Source organism: Lepeophtheirus salmonis, chromosome 14 (assembly GCF_016086655.4).
Source record: "Lepeophtheirus salmonis chromosome 14, UVic_Lsal_1.4, whole genome shotgun sequence".
NCBI lineage: Eukaryota > Metazoa > Arthropoda > Copepoda > Siphonostomatoida > Caligidae > Lepeophtheirus > Lepeophtheirus salmonis.
Window position 1 is genome coordinate 38,466,470 of NC_052144.2, and position 25,830 is coordinate 38,492,299.

The window sequence follows — 25,830 nt, forward strand, 5'->3', positions numbered from 1 at the left end:
TCAAACCAAAACTGGTCCGACCCTCTTATTTGGAAATCGAAATATGAATACAGTAACCTACTCTATGCTCCATCATCATGAGTAATTAATTAGTTAATCAATCAATGATGTCACTTCGTTACCTTTATTGTATCTGGTAAAAAAAAAAACAGAAAAAAGTCCAAAATCAGTGCTATTAATTAGCCAATTCTTCTCTACTTTGAAATTACAATATAATATTGGGAGAAAATTGTTGACAGCGTAACAACAGATAATAATTCAAATCCAACCAATCAACGTTCATATATGAAATACAAAAAACAGAAAAATCAGCAACTTAAAGTTAAAAAATTTATGTTCTCTAATGAATGACACTTGATTTTTTTTTTTTAATTTGACAACACTCTTTCCTAACTCTCATGGAGTGCTCATGAGAATTTATTGCCTATAATAGCAATAGACTAACAGTATTTATAAGTCACAACCTAGAGAGGGAATTTTTGTAAGAACGCTAGGAAAAGGGGGGAGTGAGACATATGGTAATGCTGAATTTAAACCATTATCATCACCTTGTTGTATGATTTTAACGGAGAAAATGAATTTAAAACAGTGTTAATGAAGGGAAACTATTATAACTATATTTTTATGTATGCATTTTTTAATCAATTTACAACCAAGATAGGCGAGTAAACTTCTTTAAGAGGGAGATATTAACACATCCTCGACTTATTAAATAATGAGGAAAAAAGAAGGAAGAGCACACGCATCAACCGTTTTTCCTTTTCTAATCCCTATACTTACAAACCCCAGCTTCCTCCAACGGGTATTTTGCTAGTCATTCATAATGAATTAATTATGAATACAAGGTGTGTGACAAAGATATTATATCTAAATAAAAGCAACAAAGTTCCATGATTTATCATTATTTTTTATATATTTATAAATTTTTTAATCAATATCTGACATGGCATTGATGATGAAAACTTTTAGTAGAGAGAGAGAGAGAGAGGTATGCACGAGTACATAATAGCACGTGATTTTAATGGATAATATAAAACTATTACAATACTTATAGCTATGTATAACAGATTATTACAAAGGCATTATTTATTATTAATTCAATCTCATACATATTTAAATCATATACATATATTTGGGGGTAGGTATTATAATGTCTATATAAAAATATTAATGTATATTAAAAGCTTCTCATGGGAGGGCATCTAAGTATTCAACCATGTTTATCATCATTGTGTAGAAGAAATGCGTTGACAAATTCAACTCTTTCAGGTACTCAACGACCAAACTTTTTTCTGCTTACAAAATATAGCTTTGATAAGAGTATTTTTTGGTTTACTTACAAAAAAAAAAAAAAAAAAAACAATCATGATCGGATCTCCCTAATTTTAATAGCTGTTAATAAACATACAATCACGCACAAGTATTTATATATAACAGCAACAATACAAAAATCACAGATGTACTACAAAAAAAAAAATAATTTTTTAAACAAGTAATACACACATAAAAAAAGACTAGAAGTGAAGATGAATACCAAAAAGTAAGAAACAAACAAACAAAAAAACCACGCAACTAAATCTGTCGCTTGTAAGACCCAAGTTCAGTAATCATAATAATTATAGTAGTAAAGCCAATTACGAATTATTAATGTACATTTCTTCATTTGAAAAAAACAAACAAACCAAAAAAAAAACAAAAAATTATAAGTGAATATTAACTAAGCATATTTCAGACAAATTGAGTCATTATTACAAAAATAATAACATACAACGATAGTACATAGTAATTCTAAGCTCAAAGGTTAATTTTTTGTCTATGAAAAGTAATGAATATTATTATAACAGGAATAACCAATCAATTAATGAAGGGCGGATGTGGGCAGATTGTCCTTAATTATAATGTTAAATGACATCACAAGGCATTTTGTAAATGCCTACATTCGTGATATCATTTGCACATAATGTAAGGACTCTTGTTATTGGTGGTTACATATCATAGATTCATGTAACCCTTCTTATTAATGATAATAAATGATTACTTGTGTGAAGAAACAGAATGAATTTGAAAAAGAGTTTTGGCCTCTCAGATACTTTGTAGTGGAAGTCATAGACGTTGGAACATTAATCTATTTGCCAAAAAGGCCGGTCCTACTGATTGAATATTCTTTAAAGTCTGACGCGTACAAACACATACACACATTATTTTAAAGTCATGACTCATGTAGATATGTTGTAAGTAGACGCAGCTCTTCTTTACCAGGACACAGAGATGGCATTCCCGAGTAGGCATGTGAACAAGGGAACTAAATAGTAGAGAAGACCCTTGAGTGATTTTGGAACCCGGGTACGTGAACCGCTCGACGTAGTACCACTACTGGATTTAGATTTTGGCTTGGATGTTGTGACTATAATGGAAGGAGTTTTAGGTACTTGGGACTTGGGAGTGACCCATGGAGGCCAATTTTCTTCAGCGTCCTCATCTTCTTCATTGATGTCATAATTATCAGTTTTTTCGTTGTAGGAATGGACTCGACCATCCTCCTCTCCGCTACCACTTCCAGAATATCCATAGTAGTCATAGTCTGCAGAGGTGTAACAGTCTTCATCATCCGTGTTTTCACAGTCTCCACTGTTGATGGGCTCGGGTGACTCAATATTATCTGTAAGAGGAAAATATATCATTAGTAACACAACAATATGTATTATATAATATAATCCTTAGAAAGCTTTTATAAGATCAAGTTTAATTATTGTACATTAGGGGGTTCATTTTTCAACTTGTTTCGAATTTCGATTACGTCTAGTTCAGAAAAGTTGTTATATAGAGATAAAATTATCTATGCAAATTTGATTGACATATAATGTAATCTTTAGGTTGCACATCTTGTTCAAACTTTGAGAGGAGACAAAAATTATTTCTTTCAACACTAAGGATTAAAATACAGCATTAATCATTATTCTCCATTCATTAGCAGACATATTTCTGAACATTAAAAAATATTATTAACGTTTTTATCTAAAGCTACCCTATGGAGCAAAATTAGAGAATAAAATTTTGATCTTTCTTTTATAAAAATTATAAATAAAAGATGGGTGCTAAACGCAGATCATCATCAATTTTTCATAACTTTTTTCTCTTTTTTGTTCCATATAACAATTTTAGAAAAAAAAACTTTTGAACCATTTTTTATAGGTTGAAAAAATGTCTATAAAAATTATTTTATGCAAAATAACAAAACATGTCTTCCCAGTACCGTTATGGACTTAGTAAATAGTTTTTTCCTTTTTCCATAATTTGATCAATATGTCCGACCTAAAGATGACCTCGTAGGACGATGCAATTTTGCATAGATCATTGTTATAACACATGCAACTTTTTCTATCTAGCCGTAATCGAAATTTGAAAAAAGTTAAAAATCAAAGCACTCTATTGTACATACATTCATATATTATAGGTATATAATATAAGCTCAGAGAAATACTTTACAAAATAGTTTTTCGATATGAAGTTAAAACTATTAATAAATGCCTATCTATATTGTATATAAATGCATACATTGTTAGTGCTGTAGAATACGTATATATTTAATAATAGTAGTAACAAGTAGGAATATATGGTCTAACAGGGGCGTCCGTAGGATTTGTGGGGAGGATTTAAAAAATAATAATTCAAAAGTCCATTGTATTTATTCAAAAAAATTAAATAATTGGACAAAAAAATTTTTTTTGGGAAATTCTTTTCAAAAATCTATAAAAATTGACAAAAATTGTTTTTTTTTTTTAATTTCAAAATCCACAGATTTTGACGAAATTTTTTTAAGAGTTATACTACAAATATTCAATTTTTTGAAAAAATTTCAAAAATCCATAGCTATTGACTAATAATTAATTATTTTGAAAAATCATTCTTTTTTCTCGAAAATCCAAAGCTTTACACAAAAAATTTCAAATATTATGTTTTTTGGAAGAAAAAAAAATTCATAGCACTTCAATGAAAATTAAACTTTATGGAATTTTTTTAAATTTAAGTATTCAATTTTTGAAAAAGAATTTCAAAAATTCACAGTTACGCTCAAAAATTCAAATTTTTGGGAAAAAAATTCAATAACTAAATTGTAAATATAAAATTTTTGATTTTTTTTTGAAATTCTAGAGCCATTTACAAAAAATTTTAAATTTTAAAAATTAAATTATTTTTCAAAAACTAAGTTGTAAAAATTAAATTTTTCGGGAATTTTTTCAAAAATCCACAGCTATAGACAAAAATTTTCAAAATGTCTAAAATTAAATATGCCTTTTATATCAAGAAATAATAGTAGTAAGGAGTAGGAATATATAGTTTAGCTACCATCTAAATACATACATAATATGAGAAAATTTTCTCGAAGCTTACTAAATTAATTCATACTTTTTAATACATATTTATAAATGTATGTACATAATATTTATATGGGTAAATGGAGCCACTATCTTCCTATTTTTAAATTATACGGTTATTATACTACAAGTACTTTATTTTACATATATTAGATTGAGTTCCTTATTATGCTCTTAAGAGATGGAAGCTAAAGAAAACAACATGGAGGAATTATTATTATTATTATACAACTTTAAAGAGAGAACGGATCCACATTTTCTCTATTTCCGGGTCGGTTTGGAGCTAAAACCTTGTGTAAATTTTGGGTACCCCAACTTTCGGATCAAGATACGAAACCAAAATTAAGTACCCCAATGTTACTGCTTTTAGCAGGTACGTCCACAGGATTATATATATATTTTTTTGTGTGTGAAGGAGGCTTCCTTTTGGGAATAATTTTGAATAAATCCAAAAATGTCAAAAATCCATATCTTGTCACAAAAAATTAAATTTTTTCAAAAAAAAAATTCAAAAATCTACAGCTATTCACAAAATATGACGTTTTTTGCAAAAAAAAAAAAAATCAAAAATCTAAAGCTATTCACAAAAAATTAATTTTTTTGGTAAAAAAATTCGAATATTAAATTTTTTGCTTCACTACATAATTTGCCCGAATGACGTAAATGGTTTCGGGTAAAAAGCGAAATTTCATTAATTTTTATTATAGCCCCTCCCCTGTGGACGCCCCTGACAAGTTTTTATTAAAATATGTGTTATAATAACAGTTATTCAACAGGTCGTTATTACCTTTATGGTATCTCATAGCCTTATTTATATAAAAGACATAGGAAAAGGCCCAAAATCAGTTGGTCGTCGGCCAATTCTTTTTACTATGGAAATATTATTGAATAATAGTTGATAACTGTTCACAGCTTGATAAGAAGTAATTAGTATCCAACCCAATCAATGTTAAGAACACTGATTGGAGAAAATGAAGAAGATACTTTTTCTGCTAACAACCAAATAAAGTGTACATTTTTGTGTTTGTGAGGACAATGTCACCTCTCTCCACAAAAATAAACTGTTTATTTTGTTATATGTAAGCTGTCGATTTTTCTGCTTTTTTCTTTTAATCAGTGTTCCAAACATTGATTGGTTGAGTTATAATTATCTTGTTTTAAACGGTGAACAATTTTCAACAATCAAGGAACAATAATTCCATGTAGATAGATGCTAATTACCAAATGATTTTTGAGAAAAAACTTGCGTGATACAATAAAGGTTAGCACTATAACACCGTGTAGAATAACCAATGTAACTGTTTATGATCCAATCACTAATAAAGATAAATGATGTGTATGTCCGATATAAATAAAATCTTTTTTTATAACTAGGATGAAGTATTAAGCAATACTGAAAGCTTTTTAAGACTCGTAAACTCCCTTGGATCGTTTATATGACCTATAAAAGTCCGGGTAACCAAACCATTTGGGTGTTTGATCGTTTCGTATAATGATAGTTTATTAATACCGTAACCGGGTTAATCGGATCCGGGTCAAATACACATCCTATCTCTATACACATTCTAAAAGGGGACTTACATGGACTCGTATCCCAGGACACATGCGCCCCATCGGCCGCATTCTCCAACTTCTTCGTAATTAGCTTTAAAGCAAGTATTTGCTCATTGATGTTAATATCCGGCTTTGTGGCATCCACACTGACCTCTGGATTATTGTCTTGGTACTGAAGCCCTGCAGGAATGAGAGGATGTTTGTAGATCCCAATATCAGATCCATTCCAACATTTGTCACGCCTGGCATGACGATCCTTGTTACAAATATCTCCTGGGAGTTTCTCCCAAAAGCCATGCGTTTTCCATATACTCTCTTTGATCTCACGAATGAGAATCTTTAGTTTTGTGTCCTCTTTCTCATAGTCGCTGTGGACTTCTGGCATGTCCTCTTCATTGGTATAGCTACGCTTAGATCGAGAAGCCAATGAGAATCCTCGATAGGGATTGCTCTAAAAAACAATGGGGAGAAAAATATCAAAAAATAAATTCATTTATTGCAAATGTAATTATTGACTCACGGCTCCTCTTTTGTGGATACGAGGTGTTCCACATTCATCATAGACTTTGACACTCACATCAAATCCATTATTTTGAAAGTTCATGATTGCATCAGATATCTTAACCCCAATGGGTTCTACAACACGCTCAATATCAAAGAGTCCCACGAGACGATCCGTGACGTTTTGTATTGCAACTAGAGAGAAAGAGAGAGAGAGAGTATAAATAATGATTGTTTTTCAGTTTGTATTTATTTATTTATCTGTCTTTATGTTTTCAAGAATGAATTTATTGTGGCAACCAGTAATGAAAACAAAAAAACAAAGAACGAGTCGTTAGAATATTTTCTTATTAAATATTTATTAAGAACTAGACATTATTTACTCTATAGCGGGGCGTCTGTAGGATTATATTTTAAACGAGGCTTGGTTTTTGTATTTTTTTGAAAGATACTTTTAAAAAATCCATAGCTTTTCACAAAAAATTTTAAAAATTAATTTTTTTGGGCAAAAAAAAGTCAAGTTTTTGGATTTTTTGGATTTTTTTCCTCCGAAATCCATAGCAATACACCAAAAATTTCAAAAATCCACAGATGTTCACAAAAAATTTCAAATATAAAAATATTTTGGAAGAAAAATTCAAAAATCTATAGCTATTCTCAGAAAATTAAACATTTTGGAAAACAATTTGAAAAATTAAACTTTTATGGAAAAAAATTTGAAAAATTATTTTTTTTGCTAACAAATTTTTTAATATCCACAGCTGCTCACAAAAAATTTCAAAAATTGATTGTTTGAAAAAATAATTCAAAAACCCACAGTATTTTAGAGAAAATTAATTTTTTTGGATAACAATTTGAAAAATTAAATTTTGTGGAAATTTGGGGGTCTACAGCCCACCTCTTGCAGACATCCCTGCTTTGAATGCATATTTTAATAACAAACATAATGCACGCCTAGTCAAGTCCAACCTAAAATTATATCTTATGAGTATAATTTGTAAGAACATATTATATTATATTATTACACCTTAAAATGTTATGTTAAGGAGTAAAAATATATATTATAAGCATATGCTTACATACATAAATAGATGGATGGAGGTATGAATTGCATTTTTTATTTAAAAAAAAAGAAGCAATTACGTTTATTACTTGATATTTATTTATGTTGAAGAGGGAGAAATAAAAAAAAAAAAAACCTATCAGGGATGAAAAATTATATATCATTACTTTCCTGCAGATCAAGAAAAAATATTGAAATAAATATTTCGAAGTATGTCCATATACTGGGTGCGGCGAAAAAATCTTTACACTTTCAATCAATATATATTTCAACAACTATTAGTAAATGTGTATATCAATAAAATAAAAATAACTAATATGATGTCTTGGCCACACTAATCATCGATGTAGCCCCGCTTGGCAGCAATGATTGCTTCCAGGCGGTCACGGAAGGCCTCGCACCCATTGCAGATGAAGTCATCAGACATGGCCTCTCGATGCTGGCTGACGGTGTTGCTTGAGGTTGTTGATATTTGGGTGACAGACGGTGCAGAGCTTGGACTCAATATCCACCCAAAAAGTGAAGTAAGTCGATGTTGGCATCTGGTAAGTAGGGGGCACATTTTCTTTGGCCAGAAAGACGAGTTGTCCTACAACAATTTTATTGCATTCACAAATACCATGATTTATGTAGCACACACGAAGTGTTAAGATATTTTTGGCCACACCCAGTATTACATCAAGTAATATTCTTTACATAGAACAAGTGGTGTTTGTGTTTGTTCTTATTAAGAACAACAGACTCTAGTTCTGTTCAGTTTAGTCTCGGTCCGGTCCAATTCAGTCTTGCATATTAGTCCTAAAAACTTATTAAGTTCGGTCCTTGATGACGGCAATCTACTTTATTTCTTCTTTTTTCAATCAGTTCTAGAAATGACAGTCCGAAGGACCAACAGTCTTACCAGGGCATCCGCAGGGTGTGGGCCGGAGGGGCTCTAGCCCACCCCTCAAATTAAGGAATTTTTACTTTTCAAATGCTTCAATTTTTTTTTTGAATAGCTATGAATTCTCTGTGAATTGTTATGATTTTTGAAATTTATTTAAAAAAAAATAACCTTTTAAATGAACTTTTCAGACCAGACTCGTATTAATACATGAATGATCCCTACACGACGGAAAATGAATATTTAATTAATTCTTACCAACAAATTTATTCCAGGAATCCCCCAGTTCCGAATAGTAGGCCAAACATCCTCTCATGACATTTAAGCAATAGTTTTCACATGGGTGCTGATAGCTTCGATATCCCTGACAAGAAGGGCAATTGGACATTTTCATCCAGGCAGTGAGGCATTGATCCCTTGGAGTCAACTAAAAGAATAAAAAATAAATAAAAAAATAGAATAATTTATTGTCATCTTCTGTATTTGATATGTTTACAAATTATTTAGATGTACTGAGGTAATGAAAAGGGCAAACATGGGGGGGAGATTAAAAAAAAGTGGCTCTGTGTATATATGTAACAGTATATACATATCTACATATTATGTACACAGAGTTTTCTTGAAATAAATTGATAATAACCCATGTTTATAAACAATATTACACAAGGTTACCGAGTAGGGTGGTATGTTTTTTAACTTTTTTCGAATTTTGACTACGTCTAGTTTGGAAAATTTGTCATGTGTTCAGAAAATAACCTATGGAAAATTTCATTTTCCTACAATGTTCTTTTAAGGTAGAACATTTAGTTCAAAATTTGAAAGGAGCCAAAAGTTATTTGTTTACTCAATAAAGATTAAAATACAGCATTAATCCTTATTTTGCATTGATTAATTAGGATAAACTTTATTTTCAGCTATAAAAAACATGTAAAAGTTTATTTATAAAGCTACCCAATGCATCAAAAATAGAGATAAACGTAAGATCTTTCCTTTCTGAAAATGTAAAAAATAGGATGCGCGCTATACGCGGTTCATCCAATTTTACTAACTTTTTTTCTCTTTTTTTGTTCGATTGGACAATTTTAGAAATAAACTTTTTAAGCATTATTTATAGGTTGACAAAATGTCTATCAAAATTATTTAAAGGAAAATAACTTATAATGTCTACTTAGTGTCTATATTCACAAAGTAAAGAGATTCCCCCTTCTCTCCCTATACAAAAAAATCCTAGTCATGGGCCTAATCATACCCTTATATTAGGTACTAAGAAAAGTAATTCACATCCTGCTACTTGCTATTTGAAAAAAATGTCGAAGAAAATTACCCCATTAACTGACTATAATTTAATTTAAGTCATCCTCTTAACCGCAACATCCTTTCTAATTCTCCTCTTAGAATGCACTTTTAGGGAAATGATTTTTTCTCACTCATTCTCTGAGCCGCATTCAAACAACAATTAATTAGGTATCGACAAAGAAATCTACCGAAAAAGGCTTCTTCCTCTCCCTCAAAAAAACACCTTTCTCATGGAGCTACTTTCATTAAAAATTAGTGATGTACCGGCATTGTTATCGAGTATTTGTGGTAGCCAAAAGTTGGATAGTCTTGGCACTAGTATGTGTATCCTTATTTTTTTTATACCAACCTTTGATATACAAAATAAAATGACGGTGACAAGGTTGCAAGCCATTCCGAGGTACAATTGAAGAAAAGATGGATAATCGATTATATGTATCTAAAAAACTATAACATCCGACTCAAACACAGTTTCATAACATCAAATTAAGGCTCTAAATTATAGGTAATATTGTTGGGTATCTCAACTCATTCCATATATTTGATATAATTTCTTTATTAAATATTGACATTATGAAATACATATTTATGAAGTAAAAAGTATAGTTAAGAACTAATCCTTTTTTGATTGTTTAACAGATTGGTACATACAATTTTAGAGAGACTAGTTGTATATTAGGCTGGTTTGTTTTTCAACTTTTGTCGAATTTCGAATACGTCTAGGACCTATGCAAAATCTCATTGTCCTATAATGTCATTTTTAGGTAGCACATCTACTTCAAAGTTTGAAAGGAGACACAAGTTATTTACTTCGTTAATTAAGATTAAAATACGGTCTTTATCATTATTTTACATTCATTAACAAGGATAGACATTATTCTAACCTATAAAATACATTAATAAAGTTTGATTTCCTAGGCTACCCTATGGAGCAAAAAGCGAGAATTACATAACAAAATGATATGTGTTATACGCAGATCATCAAATTTTCCCAACTTTTTTCTCTTTTTTGGTCGATAAAACAATTTCAGAAAAAAAACTTGTAAAAATATTTTTGGTAGGTTATAAAAATGTCCATCAAAACTATTTTATGCAAAATAATTAAAAATGTATTTTTAGCATAGATATTCACTAGGTAAATATTTTTTGCATTTTTTCATACTTTGAACTAGACCTGCGACCTCTAATCGAAATTCGACAAAAGTTGGAAATCAAACTGGTCTATTGTATACACTGGATATTGAGTTGATAACAGCTTATTTGTGGGACAAAATAACTCAAGATTAGGTGCTGAAATGTCTATAAAAATCTAAAGAAATAAAAGACCTTGTAAGAAATAAATAAAAAAGGTATAATCAACATCATTTGTTTTAACTTATGTTGGCCTTTTCATTTACAATTTTTTTTTCCTATCTATAATAATAGAACATATTTTTCTTTTTTTTCATGGGACATTTCCTCTTGTCCTTTTCTTTTATAATGGGCAACAAGAACAACAGAAAATAAAAATAGGTAGTGTTAAAAAGGATTCTCAATAAATTTAATGAATGTCTCAATATTATTTTGGACATATTTACGACTCTGCAACAGTAAAAAGTAGTAGTTGGTCATAGGTACCAAAAACACCATTATTTTCTATTTCAAAGCCCATATAATATTTATAAAAAAGCCCCCAAGGAAAATGAAAAACAATAGAACACTGCAACCTTTTATTTTCCTTTTTTTTCTTTTGAGTCTGAATGGCTTAATAGATGGAAAGGAAACAATGGTTTAGGAGAGGTGAAAAGATAACTCCTCTTTCCTTGATGCTGTTTTTTTTCTACCAAAAACGTATATAATATGTGACCCGTCAACACAGAAGCAATCTAGAATTATTTTGATCAAAATACACATACCAAGTGGTCCATTAAAATCTGAACACTTCAACAAGATATCATTTATTAATGAACAATTTAATTTCAACAAAATTAATAGTATAAATAGATGGTTGTCTCTTAATCAATCAGGCAGACATCCTTAGCGGCAATGATGGCTTCCAGGCGGAAGGCCTGGCAATCAATGCAGAGGTAGTCCTCTGTCATGGCGTATCAGTACTGGCTGAAAGTGGCTTTGAGGACCTCAGTGTTTGAATGACATACACTGCAGGCCTTACCCTCAACATGCACCGAAAAGTATCAAGGCTGTAGGGGGCCAAAAGTGTCAAACAAAAAAGAGTCTCATTCATAAGGGCCTTACAAAGGAGGAGATGGGTTTCTTTAATTGTTGGTATCAAAAGTGGCCTTTACACCCTAACAAGGCTTTTTCCACCCACTTTTTTGATAGCTCTCTGAACGGTCTGGTGTGGAACCCCGAGATCTCTTGTATGAACCCTCATGGACTTGAGGAGATTGACCAGCGCTTTTTTCTTTTACTCCTCCTGTGCCATTTTGGCCCTTTTGACAGAGCTGTTATCTCTCTCCAACGTTTCGGACTTCCTGACGGCGTAGACGGTAGTCCTGGAGACGTCCAACTACTTGGAGTGCACGAATGGAAATTCATCCATCACGTTCAAGTGTCATATTCTCGACTAGTACATAAGTTAGAGAGCTCAGGTTTTCTTTTGTTTTGTAAATAATTGTTTATGCTTTAATATATCCAAATATGAATGAATTTCAATGCCTCGCCTTAATTAATTATTGAATTAGTAAGTGTTTCGATTTCAATGTACCACATCTTTGGACATTCATAGTCCTTCCCGCAAAATAATATACTTCCTCTCTAAAAGCTCCCAGTTTGAAGTTCAGTGGGAACAAATAAAAAGTGTGACGAACGAACTAACATAAAAGCAATATACAGAGACTTTTATCAAAATGATTTCTGGATTAAGTATATTTGTATTCTTTGAAAAATAGTTATCGTCAATTTCTACCCTCAAGGATGTTTCTGGGAGACTCTCCAAAGGACACTTTAAGTAGCAAAATTTCCATTGTCACAATTTAAAAATAAGTAATTAATCAAATCACTATTTGATAAGAGGCCATATCTGGACCCAATACATTCACAATATCAAATGAAGGAGTGGAACTATAGTAAACCTTATCAAGTATCTCAAATCATCCGAGATAATTAAATACAAGGCATATAATGTACCAGAATAGGTATATGCAATATTGGGGAAAAAATATATATTGTAGATTTCTTTTTTTCTTGATTTTTGTTTGAGATTATTTTTGCCTTCACTCTTCAAATATTCTCTTATAGTGTTGTTGGGGTTCCTTCAGGAAATCCTTGACTTGTCTGAGACCGTTATTATTTTTGTATGACCAAACTAATTCAGTCTGGATCGGTCTTGCAGTAAAATTTAGCTCTACGCAAAGAAAATACGTAGATTGTAATGACCTTTTTTTCGGTCCAAGGTTTAAATTTTTCTTCTACAATTTCAATTTCGGCCATTGAAATATAGGTCCAGATCGGTCAAAGAAGAGCAAAAACTTTTTGGAACAAAAAAAAAATCATTGTTGGACCGAGTCTCAACATCGCCGGTCCCGAAATGTATTTGCAAGTGGAATTATATGGGGGGTAATACATTTATGACGTTCAGATGAGAGGGGGGGTAACCGATTTAAAGAATTTTTTAAGGATGAGGAGGAGGGGAAGTGTATGGGATATACATTGAGAACTGCTCACTGTTTCCCTCATCAACAAAACCTTTTCAATAGAAGTATATGAGCAGGTGCATAAAATAGTTACATAGGGGTTAAAATTTGTTTTTTAACAATTTATTTCCTTAAAAATTAAGAAAGTCATTCCAACAAATTATGAAGAAGAGCAAAATTTTTGACTTTTTTAAAAAAAACATTCTAAAAATAAAGGATGTCCTATCGGAGTGAGGTATCAAGTTTTGAACAAACAGACAGGATGAGGAGAGGGGTAAAAATATTTTTACTTTTTTGCAGACGATATAAATGTATGACCCCCTAATGGTGACGTCATCAGGTCTTTTTTAATAGGGGGGTTAGGATCAGAACTAGGATTTTTCTTTGAGGGAAGCTTTTTTGACAATTTTGACAGACTAATTTTCTTTTATATACGCCAAAGAACTTTAAAAAAAAAAAAAAATTAAGTGTGCCTGTGTGTTGAGGGTTCATGCTCCCTTGGCTCCCAATACTTTCGGCAACACTGCTCAACATTAATATATAATCATAAAATAAGATCTTACCTTCATAATTTTATAAGCAATTTTTTTCCCTTCAAGAAGTCCTTGAGAAAATGTGCGAGTTGCAACAAAACTACGTCGGAGTTGCTCCGTTAGTTTTTTAGGCACATTTCCAAAGGGTTGAAGTTTTCGCATCGTGGTTGACACGCAGCTCAAGTACCTGTAAATATGGTTGTAAGTCAATGATATAAAAAGAGAAATTATTGTCTATGTAATATTTGGATTTGAATAGGATGTGTAATTGAGTATTTATGGGGATCCTCTCATGAAAAAAAAAAGATGGTGTGGTACACACGAAGGGATGATCCCACACACATTGAAAAGTCTCTCCATTTTTATTTCACGCGCTTTGTTCATTAGAAAAAAAAAAATGAAGAAGAACTTGATTCTGGAATTTCTTTTATGATAAGAAAAACAACGACAACAATGGCCAAAGGCACCCCCCTCCAACAACTGCATACTCACCACACAACAGTTCTTTAATAAGTTTCGTGTTTTTTTTTGTTCAATAAAAAATGTTCACTACATAGGTGTGAAATAAATAAACTTTACAAACGAATATTTCGCAAATCTATAAAAGAAAATAACACACACTAAAAAGAATTCCTTAAATATTCAAAATTGGACACGCGTGACAAACCCCCTCCTCCCATAATCAATTCGCCATGGGTGTGTTAGGCTATACCTAAAACATATTGAAAAAACTCTTACGTTTTATCAAAATCATGATGAGAATTAAAGACTTCAAACATTCGCTGATACAACTGCTCAAAGAATCGTTTGAGAGCATCCTCCAAATCCACTTCCCCCGTGTTGTAATAGTCTTGAAGATCACGAAAAAAGTCGATAAAGACATCTGAGTTCCTCTCATAGATGATTCCATAGAGTTTTTGAAACAGAGCATGGAACTTGATTTTGGATGTGGCGAGCAAATCGATAAAGAAATCTAAGGAATTAAATAGATTGACGTTGAATTTATAAAATAAACTAGACTCTATTTATTATTTACCATCAAATTTATAGGCTCGATTGGCGAAAAAACTCTTCACATCGCTGATGGAGTCAGTCATGGCCTTGTTAAATTGCTTGCGTGACGTTGCCCACATTTTCTGCTCCATTTCTTCCGTGCAACACGTGAGTCCCTTTGAACATACTTGTAGATTATTTCCTAAGAAAAAAAAAAAAATCAAATTAGTACTTGTATTTATGTAGATTAATTAATATTACAATATCAATTAAAACTATTCATTACACGCTCGTTGAGCAAAGAAAACGTAGGTAAATAAGAGGGGGCAATATCTAATTGTTTTAATCAATTCGGGAAAACGCTTTGAATTTACTTTGAATTATATATATACCTACATATATCAAATTTCATTTTGATAAAAAAAATATATATACCTAGAGATATAAACCTAATGCATGTGTATTAATTCCTCTTTTTTTTTACTTCAATAAATAATTGAAAAATTTGATATGTGTTTTAACAAATATTGTAACAAAATATTATTAAGTATGTAAAAAATAACCCTTCAGAGAAACATTAAAAAGCAATTGATGATTCTCCATCTCTGTAGCCCGTCCAAATAGTGTTTTTCTCTCCATAATAATTGTTTACAAGACATTTTTTGTTTTAGACTCAATTACTCCAAGTTGGATTGCGTTAAAGGAGTCATATTTTAACACAGCAAGCCTTTAAATGTTTGCTATTGTTTGAATCTATTTAAAGGCTACACTTTCATTAAAACAAAAAATAATGTCAGCTCGAACCTCGATTTTGTCCATTCAAATGGCATTTAAAATACAACTGGCCTTCCGAAATGGACGTAACTTTGGTGAGTAATTGTCAGTAGATGCTAGATAGATGTGACTAGCTCTTATTTACTGCTATCCTTATAAAGTTGAGGTCGGAAACTTTTCCGACCAACTTCGAAGTAACTCTTATCCTTTTGTCAAAAGATGAGGAATAAAGGGCCCTCAGCTGGGTCGAGGAAAAGTCATATTTCTTATATTTTTCCCAAAAAAATTAGGGAGTTTTTTTAAAGCATTAAATTTTTGTTTTGTTTTTGTATTGTTTAGAGGGGGAAAAAAATCAAAGTTTTTATTTTAAGAACTTTTTTCTTTATTATCTTACTTTGCACAACAACAGAAAAGGATAGAGAGAGAGAGAAAAAAAAAAAAAACAAACAAAGATATCAACAAACACCTTTCTGAGATATCTTCGTCTACTTACAAAGGCCACGATTTAAATGATTCTTTTACTGCATGCTGTGACAAGTTTTATCGTTAATTAAGGAAACGATTTGACAATAAAAAACTAATCAAATTTATCTATTATATATTTATATTACGTTTCACCTTTTGATAAGAAAAAGTAAGGCAAAGCAACAGAGGCATCATACCCTTGATACAATACGTTAGTATACATACTTAAGGTAGAGTCCCTCCATATTTGAATTGAGATGATGATAAGAAGTTATTTTTTTCTTTTTATATATTTGGAAGTTTTTGTTTTTTTATATATACCCATTTTTTTTTACGTAAAAATCCCTCTTATTTAATATGCTTCTGATAACCAATTTTAGGATTATCTTTTACTCAGTATATTTTTTTTTTGTTTCGTTTTAGTTAATTTTTTCTTTCTCCCTACAATCCCCTGCATTCAATTTGACGATCAAAGAGACCATAACAGTAGTGATGTGCGTATGTTTGTTGTGTCCAGGTTACAACTCAAAAATGGAATAATTTAGAGTACTTCTTAATTGAATATTCCATGGATACTGTAGTATTTGAATTTATAGATCGTTATTGCTAACGTCATAAAATCCATTATAGTTAAAGGAGACTTTAGGGATCAAAGTTAACTAAAATGGATACATTTCCATTAAAACTTGATAAAACTAAATTGAATGGTTTAAACATCCCCATTGAATACTAATAAATTAATATAATCAAAGTTAAATGTGCTAAAAAAATCCTAAAAAATGGCTTGATTTGTACAATTTATTTATTTTGGCGATCGATTAGGGACGATAAAAGTAGAGTAATTAGAGAAAATATCTTAATTTTCCATTGTAATAGTTAACTTATTGTTTATACTACGGAAATAAGATGGTATAATGATGTAATAGCATATTTTCAATACATATAGTGCACCATATATAATTAGACTAGGGATGAAATGAATATATAATTGATAGACATTAAGGTTAAGTCATTTTTAATACTTATTAAAAAATGATTTTCATCATTAAAAATTTGGGTTGATTAGGCCCCAAAATGATAGATATTAACAATGCTAACGTTAAGTGAAAATGCTTTATTGGTTAAAGTTACAAATTGATCAGACGTATTCTGTAGGACACTATAAAGTTCAAATACCCGTAGTTATATTATTCGTAAATACATGATACATAAGTAATTTTAATGGATTAAAATGAAATGATAGCCTTCACTAACTGGAATATCAATGTATATATTGTATTATGAGGCGTACTAATTACGCTTTCAATAATGTTCTTACAAAATTTTCAAATTTACATTGACATAGGAGCTGTTCCATGTTAGGCGATGGTACAATTTTTTAAAATGATTTTTTACGGGATAAATTGATTTAGACTTATGAGCAGCTTCCAGGAACGAATTAAACTACATTGTTCAGGTATATCTGTATTGTAAAATGAATAATATGTCGTAAACTTATAAATAAGTTTTTTATATCGCGTCTCTATTTGGCAGGATTCTTTGACCCTCATAAAAAATAACTACAAAAAATTCTTATTACCTTTTTATGAAGAACCATGACAAAATTCAAAACAAAACATGCTTTTATTTATAGTTTAATTTATTCATCATTTTCCTATGTAACATATAAATAACTATGTAGATTTCATCTTGGTCATGGACTCAACTTTCTGTTATAGATGATCATACATAGGCGAGTTGTTGTCTCTGTACTAAGATACATATGTAGTTCCCTTCAAATAGGTGTATAATTACAAGACCCAAACCTTGATTCTTTATGTTGTTTAGAGCGCCTTATCTCTCTTTTACTCTGCCTTTTTAGTTATTTTTTATTTTATTTATAATTTTCTTGAGCGGTACACATTAAAACAAAAAACACAACAAAAAGATTTAAAGACGTATTTTCCATGGAAAATATATAATTAGTAGAAGTAGAGTTTTTTCTTACAAAGAATGTAACTTCTTACAGTCTCAAGAAGTAAACTCCTTTGAAAAAGAACCTCTCTCTAAAAAAAACAACAAGAACTAATCAATTGCATTTTATGTACATAGATAAAAGATACTTGAGTCGTACAGGCTCCTCTGTCTAAAATAAAAACCCTTTTTGAAAATTAAAAAGATTATTATACTTCAAAAAATATCATCAAATTTGGAAAATGTAATTCATAAATAAAATCAAGTGACGCCTTATTTACATTCTACGTCAATATAGCCACCTTTTTCCTGAATGATCATTTTCAGCCTAGTACGGAACTTTACGTATCATTTATTTACAATGCTCTGCTCTAGGTTGGCTCAAGCATTGATGATGGCGGCCTTCAGTTGGACCTTTGTTGTTTATCGTACTCGGGAGGCTTTACTTGATCCAAAGGCTTCAAACCCTGACAAAGAGTTCTCTTGCTGTCACTAATTTTCAAGTCTTACTTCACAAAGCAGCGTTTGCCTGCTGTCCAATGCCCAAGTCAGGCTATTCAGAGTTATCTTCCCTCTTCTGCCATCAATGGTGCTTTAACTGCCTCAACTAATTCTTGTGGCCGCTTTGGCATTGATTTGGATCTTTCCGAAGCATTTGGTGTCTCTCTTGTGGTCACCCGGTACACAGTAGAGGGGTTACATCCCAGCATACTTTAGAGATGGTGATTTCCCCCCCAAAATTGATCCTCTGCGTTGTTTCATATTTTGATTATGACACTCTTATTTATTGGTTGACTTTGTTTACAGTTTTTTTAGACAATTTATTACATTATTTCATTAGGGTTCAACATCGAAATATAGAACAAAGGAGCACCATTAAAAAAAGAGTTGCATTTTAGACAGAGGGGCATGCATTGTATTCGTAGGCAGAGAAGCCATTATACATTATACTATGGAGAATATTCAATATGTGAGATGAGTGTCGAAGTATACATACTTTACTTACAAAGTAAAATTGTACTGACTCTCGTTATGGGACAGAATGTCAATTAAAGAAACACAGATGAAGAGTCTCTTCACTCTGTTTTTGAACTAATTAGAAGAAGTAAAACTAAAAAAAAATCAAAAACAAGACGCTTTACAGCTTGTATTGGTGATGTATGATAGTTGTTTCAGCAACAATACATAACTCATTACAACCGGATTCCAACAGTCCGGGTATGTATAGTACGGGTTTTAAAATCTTTTAGTAATAATATCTCCCATTTACATACTTGTGTAAAGAAAATAATGTATATGTTCGTAACACTGATGGTCTCAAACAGTCCGGGATACTCCCGGACCAATGGGACAGGAACGTTCTTTACTTCATAGTAGTTTGACGCCGTCTCGAAGTAAAGAGAGTAAAATAAAAGTCATTACAAATATTTGGCGCCATCTAGTGGATATGGATTGTTATTTTGTTAAGTTTTGTCATACCTAATTACCAGGGTTGTTTGTTGTACATATTGCTGTGTCAGTCCATATTTATTCAGTCTAGTTTTAGGACCGGTCATATTAGTCCTTGGGACCGTGTGCCCTTTGGAATGTCAGTACCAGAACTTATTAAAAAGAAGAAGACATAAAGTTGAGTCAAGTCGTCATCAAGGATTGAACTTTCCAAGTTATGGAACTGATATGCAGATCTGAACTGGACTGTACCGAGACGGACATGAACAGTCTTCAGTCATAAATAACGACTGATACAGCACTATTTATAAATACTGGAAAGCAAATTTTTCTTTAAAAAATATGAATAAATGTTGTCCCTAATTCCCTTTAATAATTCCAATAATCATATAAAATATTTTTAAATACTTGAAAGTAATCATTTTTATTTAAAAATAAAGGTTATTTAAGCGATTTGCAATCCAGCAATGATTTGGTAATCCATCAAACTACCAAACAAAAAAGAAAAAGCATTCACGGCCATCAACGAAGGAATGTATTTAATTACTCATCTATCTACCTTTGAACGTAATGTTGTATACCTATATTTGTTATTGCTTTTTCAAGAAACCTACATATGTTATGCTTGGTTCTTCTTTGTAAGAGACCAGCGGTTCCGACTTTTTGAAAGACGCATGCATAAAAGAAGTGTGTGAATGTTTTGGGAGGGTTGAAAAAAAAAAAAGCATTTCACCTATGAGGGCCACAAAGGTGATTCATTTTCTAATTGAAATTCTTCTTGGAAATGATATGTGCACTAGTGTTGGGATCCGGTCTGAAGATCTAAGACTGCTATGATTTATAAAAGGACCAAACATATTCCGTCCTTTAAAGAACTTCGCTCTGGACCGGGTTCAAAGATAGATAGATGTGACTAGCTATTATTTAAGACGACAGTCCTCCTAAATAATAGCTAGTCACATCTATCTAGCATCTGTTGATAGTTACTCACAAAAAGTTTCAACCATTTTGGACGCGGAGTTGTAAATGGAACAGTTGTTTGTGAAAATGGACAAAATCGCGTATTGAGCTGTCATTCAATATATTTTTTTCTTCAAAATAGTTGAAATAGCTGGTCAAATCTACCTATCTTCTGTTCACAGTTACTCAGCAAACGTTTCAGCCATTTTGGACAACAAATATTTAATGACAGCTCAATACTCGATTTTGTTCATTTTCCTCAACTCATTATGATGTCATAGAGTATAACAGCGGTAACTGCTTAGGAAGGGGATATATAACTACTCTTGGTAAGAGTTATACTCTTTGACGCCGCAATTAATAACGTCGTGGAAGTTACATATTTGTAAGAAAAGCGTTGTGGTATAACCTTGCATTTCTATTAATCTTGGATATGACTAGCTTTTATTTACAGGTGATGTCATCTTCAAGTTGATTTTGGAAACTTTTCAAATTACCCTCGTAGATGGAATGTTTATGACGTCATTTGTGCTTGATAAAAAACTGTCCACGATTTGAAAGTGACTAAATTTCGGTCTACGGTCTGAACCGAACTACACCTATAAATCAGTCTATAAAAATCAATTAAGACCGAGGTAAAAAAAAAAAAAAAAACGGTCTTGAACTGAGTCTCAAAACTAATCTATACCCCCTTCTAGCCTCCTCCTATCATATTAACAGCACACCTGTGATAACTAACTAAAATATATATAAAGAATAAATGAACTTCATGCCATCACCTCATAAAATGAAGGCAGACTCTTTCATTATTTTTTAAAAAAAAAAAAAGTCATAAAATTATTATTAGAAAATATCATACAAATATGTTAGTGGGGATTTAAAGGGAAAAACACCCCAAAGAAAATCAAACTCTTACTTAATTTTTAATTTAATAAAAAGTTGGATAAGTGATTATAAAAAACTATTTTTTCTATTAGAGTGTGTACCTTTAAATAAAGGTACACTTTTCATTTGGTATTTCTAACAGAACAATAACAAAAAACCCTCACCATTTTTTTTTGTCCTTCCCTTTTTTAAGAAAAATTTCAAGTGGTTAAAGGCAAATGTAGTTTTTTTAAAATTTATAACATTTTTTCCCCACTTAAAACTTCATTTAATAAAAACATAATCTATATTTATATATGATCGGTACGAGTTTTCTTCAAAAAACTTGCATGTATTCACTTCTATTTAAATAATGGACGTCATTGGTGGTCAATCACTTATTATTCTGAGTCGTCCAGGAGCATGCCTTGTGTGTGGTCCAGTGCATTTGTATATTCGAGGGTAAGTAACCTTCTAGGTCTGCTATGGTACATTTTTCAATTTACTGTCGATTTGAGTTTGTAACTACTGACGAATAATGTAATAATGAATTAATTGCTTGCGACAAAGGAGAAAAAAGTGTTTATATAAGTGGGTGTAAAGTTTCTTTGAAGACACTGTTCAATTAGATAAGACATGGAGATATATGTGTATAATATTGGATACTGGAGTGTTTGTACACATGGGTGTTAATTCCAGGAATCAATACTTTTTTTATAATAGTAATTTTTTAAAAGAGAGACTCACATTAATATACTACAATAAAAAATTATCATTTTATATGCTTAGTATGAACACAAAGTAAATTTAACGAAAATTGGGAGAAAAAAATCAGTCAAATATAAGAGATAGTAGAATTGTTACTTTAACGGAATTAAAATATTTTTTTATTATCATCTTCACCTTGTAATATAATAGGTTCAACAAGAGAATATCTACATGTAGTAAAAAGCATTTAAGGCTGAACCGCAACGATAACCTTTTCAACTCTTGGTGCCAACCTACTAACTTGCAATTGAGAATTTATTCCTTATTTAAAAAAACAACAGCTAATGATAAAACAATTTAATTTTTGTTGTCGAGGAATTCAATATATATATTAAACTTAGAATTTAGTTAGCACATCACTTTAATCGGTCAAAAATGGGAAATCAAGGGCACATAATATATTAACATGCATATTACTATTAATATGCATTATTTGACGGATAAAATATGCCGATTATAATACTCTTGATCATAAGGCCAAAGGGCAATACTGGTACAATTTCTCCATAGTTTCTAACATTTGTACATAAATTTATAGCCTACTGGTCACATTGCTAAGAGCCCCTTCCTTAACGGAAATTCGTATACATGTATTGCCTATAAAAAACCCTTAACAAGATCATTTGGAACAATTGACTCTGATTTATTAGTTGAATTCCCAACACCTTATTGTATCACTTAACATTTTCTTGGAAAAAAAAAATACTTAAAATCATTTAGTAACAGTTAGCTAATTTTAATAGTTGTTTGAAATTGTTCAGAGATGCACAAAAGTTAATTCGAATTGATCAACTAATGAACTTTCAAAACCCTTCTTGATCTACTAATTGAATTCAAAACCTGATAGAAGTGTGAGTTCATAAAAGGCGTAGAGTAAACTTGGGGATTTGTTGCATAATTATAATTCTATGTCCTTGTTGGAGTCAGAGTAAAATTGATTGAGGATCAACATTGGAGTAATTCTTTCCTATTTCCTTCTTCCTTGTCACAGCTGATTGTAGCTGATCTCCTTCAAAATATTCTTTAAATTGTCCGGGTTACCATGTTGATTTTTTGTTTCTTTTTTTTAAAACATGCCCATTATATAAACGATTTTCATCTCTCTAAATGAGCACACACCACTTTATAAATAGATATGATTCTCTCCTCAAGAATGAAAAATTAATTATAACAGCTTTGGAAAATAAAAAACAGCGTTCAGAGGCCACTACAAAAAATACAGCACCGTTTTAGGTCATATAAGTTACAACTCAAGTAAGTAATAAAAAAATGTGTAACAAATTACCTTGCATCAATAAAGATACTATATATTATGTATATGAATGAATAAATCGGAATACGCAAAAGCTTTTGAGTAAAAATATCATTACTCCTTTGACTATAATGGATCCATCTTTCAATCAAATAATAATAATAATAATAATTTTTCTTCAACGTATTATTTTTTAAAATCATTTTATATAAATATATCTTATACAACATATTGATATATGTACAATGTACATGCTATGTTTTAAAAAAATATAATGTAATTTCCGTATCGAACAAATTTCTGTACATAAGTTCAAATAAATAGATTTGAGTAGAGAGATATATAGCCCTATTCCATTGGAAATAATAGTATAAAAACAAACATACTTTTTGATAAAGAATTATAATACATATTCACGGCATCCCATAAAAAAGATTCCATTTATTCTGAAAGACTATGTATGAATTATCCTCTCCAAAGAACAAAACCATTATTCTACTTTTAACTAAGGATAATCTGAATAACATTTATTTGTGTTCTAGCAGCCAATATCTTTACAAAGAAACTGAACAAAAGGCCTCAAAATCAGTTGGGAAATTCTTCTAATCCTGGCTTTATTATTTGATAGCTGCTGGGAATTGCTCACAGCTGCTCCACGACAGCTAATTCGAATAATCTAGAAGGTAATCTGAGCAGAATTTGATATTTTTAATTCTTGAAGACACAACATCTAAGTATAAAGAAATAACTAATGAATTTTAATCCATCAACGCTCAAAACAGATAAAGTGAAAGAATCGACAGCTGATAATAAGTTAGTAAATTGAGGTAAGGTCGTGATTTAGAGACAACAAAGAATGCGCAACACTGAGCCAAAGATATAAAACCAAAGACTACGAAATCTATTTTTCTCCAAATTTAGTTGACTACAGTAATATTTTTTGTCCGGTAGAGGGCCTGAGTGTGCCAGGAATTACCTTATGGCTAACTAAATAATGTCTTCCATGAATTTACCTTTTTAATGGAGTTAACAAGGTAAATTATGTACAGGTGGAAAAAATTCCATACGTCACGAGAAAAAATGAGTAACTGCTATTTCACAAATCTCCAAAAGAGACATTCTAATGATTTTTTTAATGGGCCCATCATCCTTTGTCTTAAGCTTTGTACTGATATTTGACTGACAAAATGGGTCAAGAGATGTGTGTTTTATTTGAGCCTGGCTATTAAAAGAGAGCCCATTTCTTCAATTCTTTGACTGGTAATTTGCATAAAGATACTCTATGTGGGTCAAGAGATGTGTGTTTATATTTGAGCCTGGCTATTAAAAGAGAGCCCATTAAACCTTTCTTCAATTCTTTGACGGGCCATTTACATAAAGATACTCTATGTGGGTCTGTCAACCGTTCACAAAATCCATGAACTGTCATCCAGTGTTGTATATGTCCTTATTTAGGACTACAAACTGCAGTCCCGTCCAGTTGAGTCTATGTCTGGTACTGTTAAGTTCTGCATATCCGTCCTAAAAACTTATACATTTCGTTACTTTATGACGTCATTCAACTTTTTTAATCAGTTCTAATACTGGCAATCCAGAGGACTAGTCCCAAGGATTGATAGGACCCGTCTTAAGACTAGATCGGATAAATAAGTACGGATCCAACATTGCTGTCATGTAAGGATCCATTACATTACTAATTTTAACTTGAACACCAAATACTTAAAATAAAAAAAAATGTAATCCTTGACCTTTTTGTGTGACACCTCTTCCTTTGAAAGCATCTTATACTTATCCAACTGAGTGGCTACCCCCTCTCCCAGGTGGATTCCTTCCTGTTCCTAATTATCACTTGGCTTACTTTTTTTTAATGCCCTTTCAAAGAAAAAAAGCTTTTTCCTTGTCTATAATTTTATAAAGAGAAATGATATATTTTTTTTTTCCTTTTTACTTACTCAGTCAGTACCATAATATCCTAAATAAACGGTGGTAATTTCATGTCATGAACATGTTGTACTTAATTTAGACGTTCCTTAACAAACAAAAAGAACTAACGCAATAATAAAAAGAGCTAAACCATTCATTAGCAGAGAGACTAAACATAAATAGGGGGGTGCGTACCATGGGAAAGAGAGAAAGAAAAGAAAAAACACGTTGTACCCATGGATAATAATATTTAAATTATAGGTTATAAAATGACCCATACTCAATATCCTTTTTTCAATGCTTAAGGCATTTATAAAGATATACACCTAATATACAAATATAAAAAATCAGGTTTTATTCAAAGATAATTTTTCAAAAGGAACGGATCAGCAAAAAGGTATACATATACAAGGGTGGGCTCAAAAGTTTCCGACTTCAAGGTAAAAATGGCAGTAAATAAAAGCTAGTCACATCTATCTAGCATCTGTCGAAAGTTACTCACCAAAGTTTTAACCATTTTGGACGGATAGTTGTTATGTAAAAGTCGTTTGAGTAAGTTGAATTGAGTTTTTTTTTTGGAGAGTGTAA

At 31.2% G+C, this 25,830-nt stretch overlaps 1 protein-coding gene across 1 annotated transcript in view; it reads right to left on the reverse strand.

Moving 5' to 3' along the window:
* Window positions 1-894: 894 nt before the first annotated feature.
* LOC121129441 (glypican-6) overlaps window positions 895-25,830 on the reverse strand; it is an 82,009-nt gene continuing 57,073 nt past the window's right edge. Inside the window, exons 2-8 of the mRNA XM_040725167.2 lie at window positions 14,878-15,036; window positions 14,580-14,814; window positions 13,872-14,028; window positions 8,636-8,804; window positions 6,451-6,626; window positions 5,958-6,381; window positions 895-2,659 (exon numbers count right to left, since the gene is read on the reverse strand). Of these exons, the coding sequence (XP_040581101.1) occupies window positions 2,253-2,659; window positions 5,958-6,381; window positions 6,451-6,626; window positions 8,636-8,804; window positions 13,872-14,028; window positions 14,580-14,814; window positions 14,878-15,036 (1,727 nt within the window). The 3' untranslated portion in view covers window positions 895-2,252. The remainder of the gene's footprint in view (window positions 2,660-5,957; window positions 6,382-6,450; window positions 6,627-8,635; window positions 8,805-13,871; window positions 14,029-14,579; window positions 14,815-14,877; window positions 15,037-25,830) is intronic.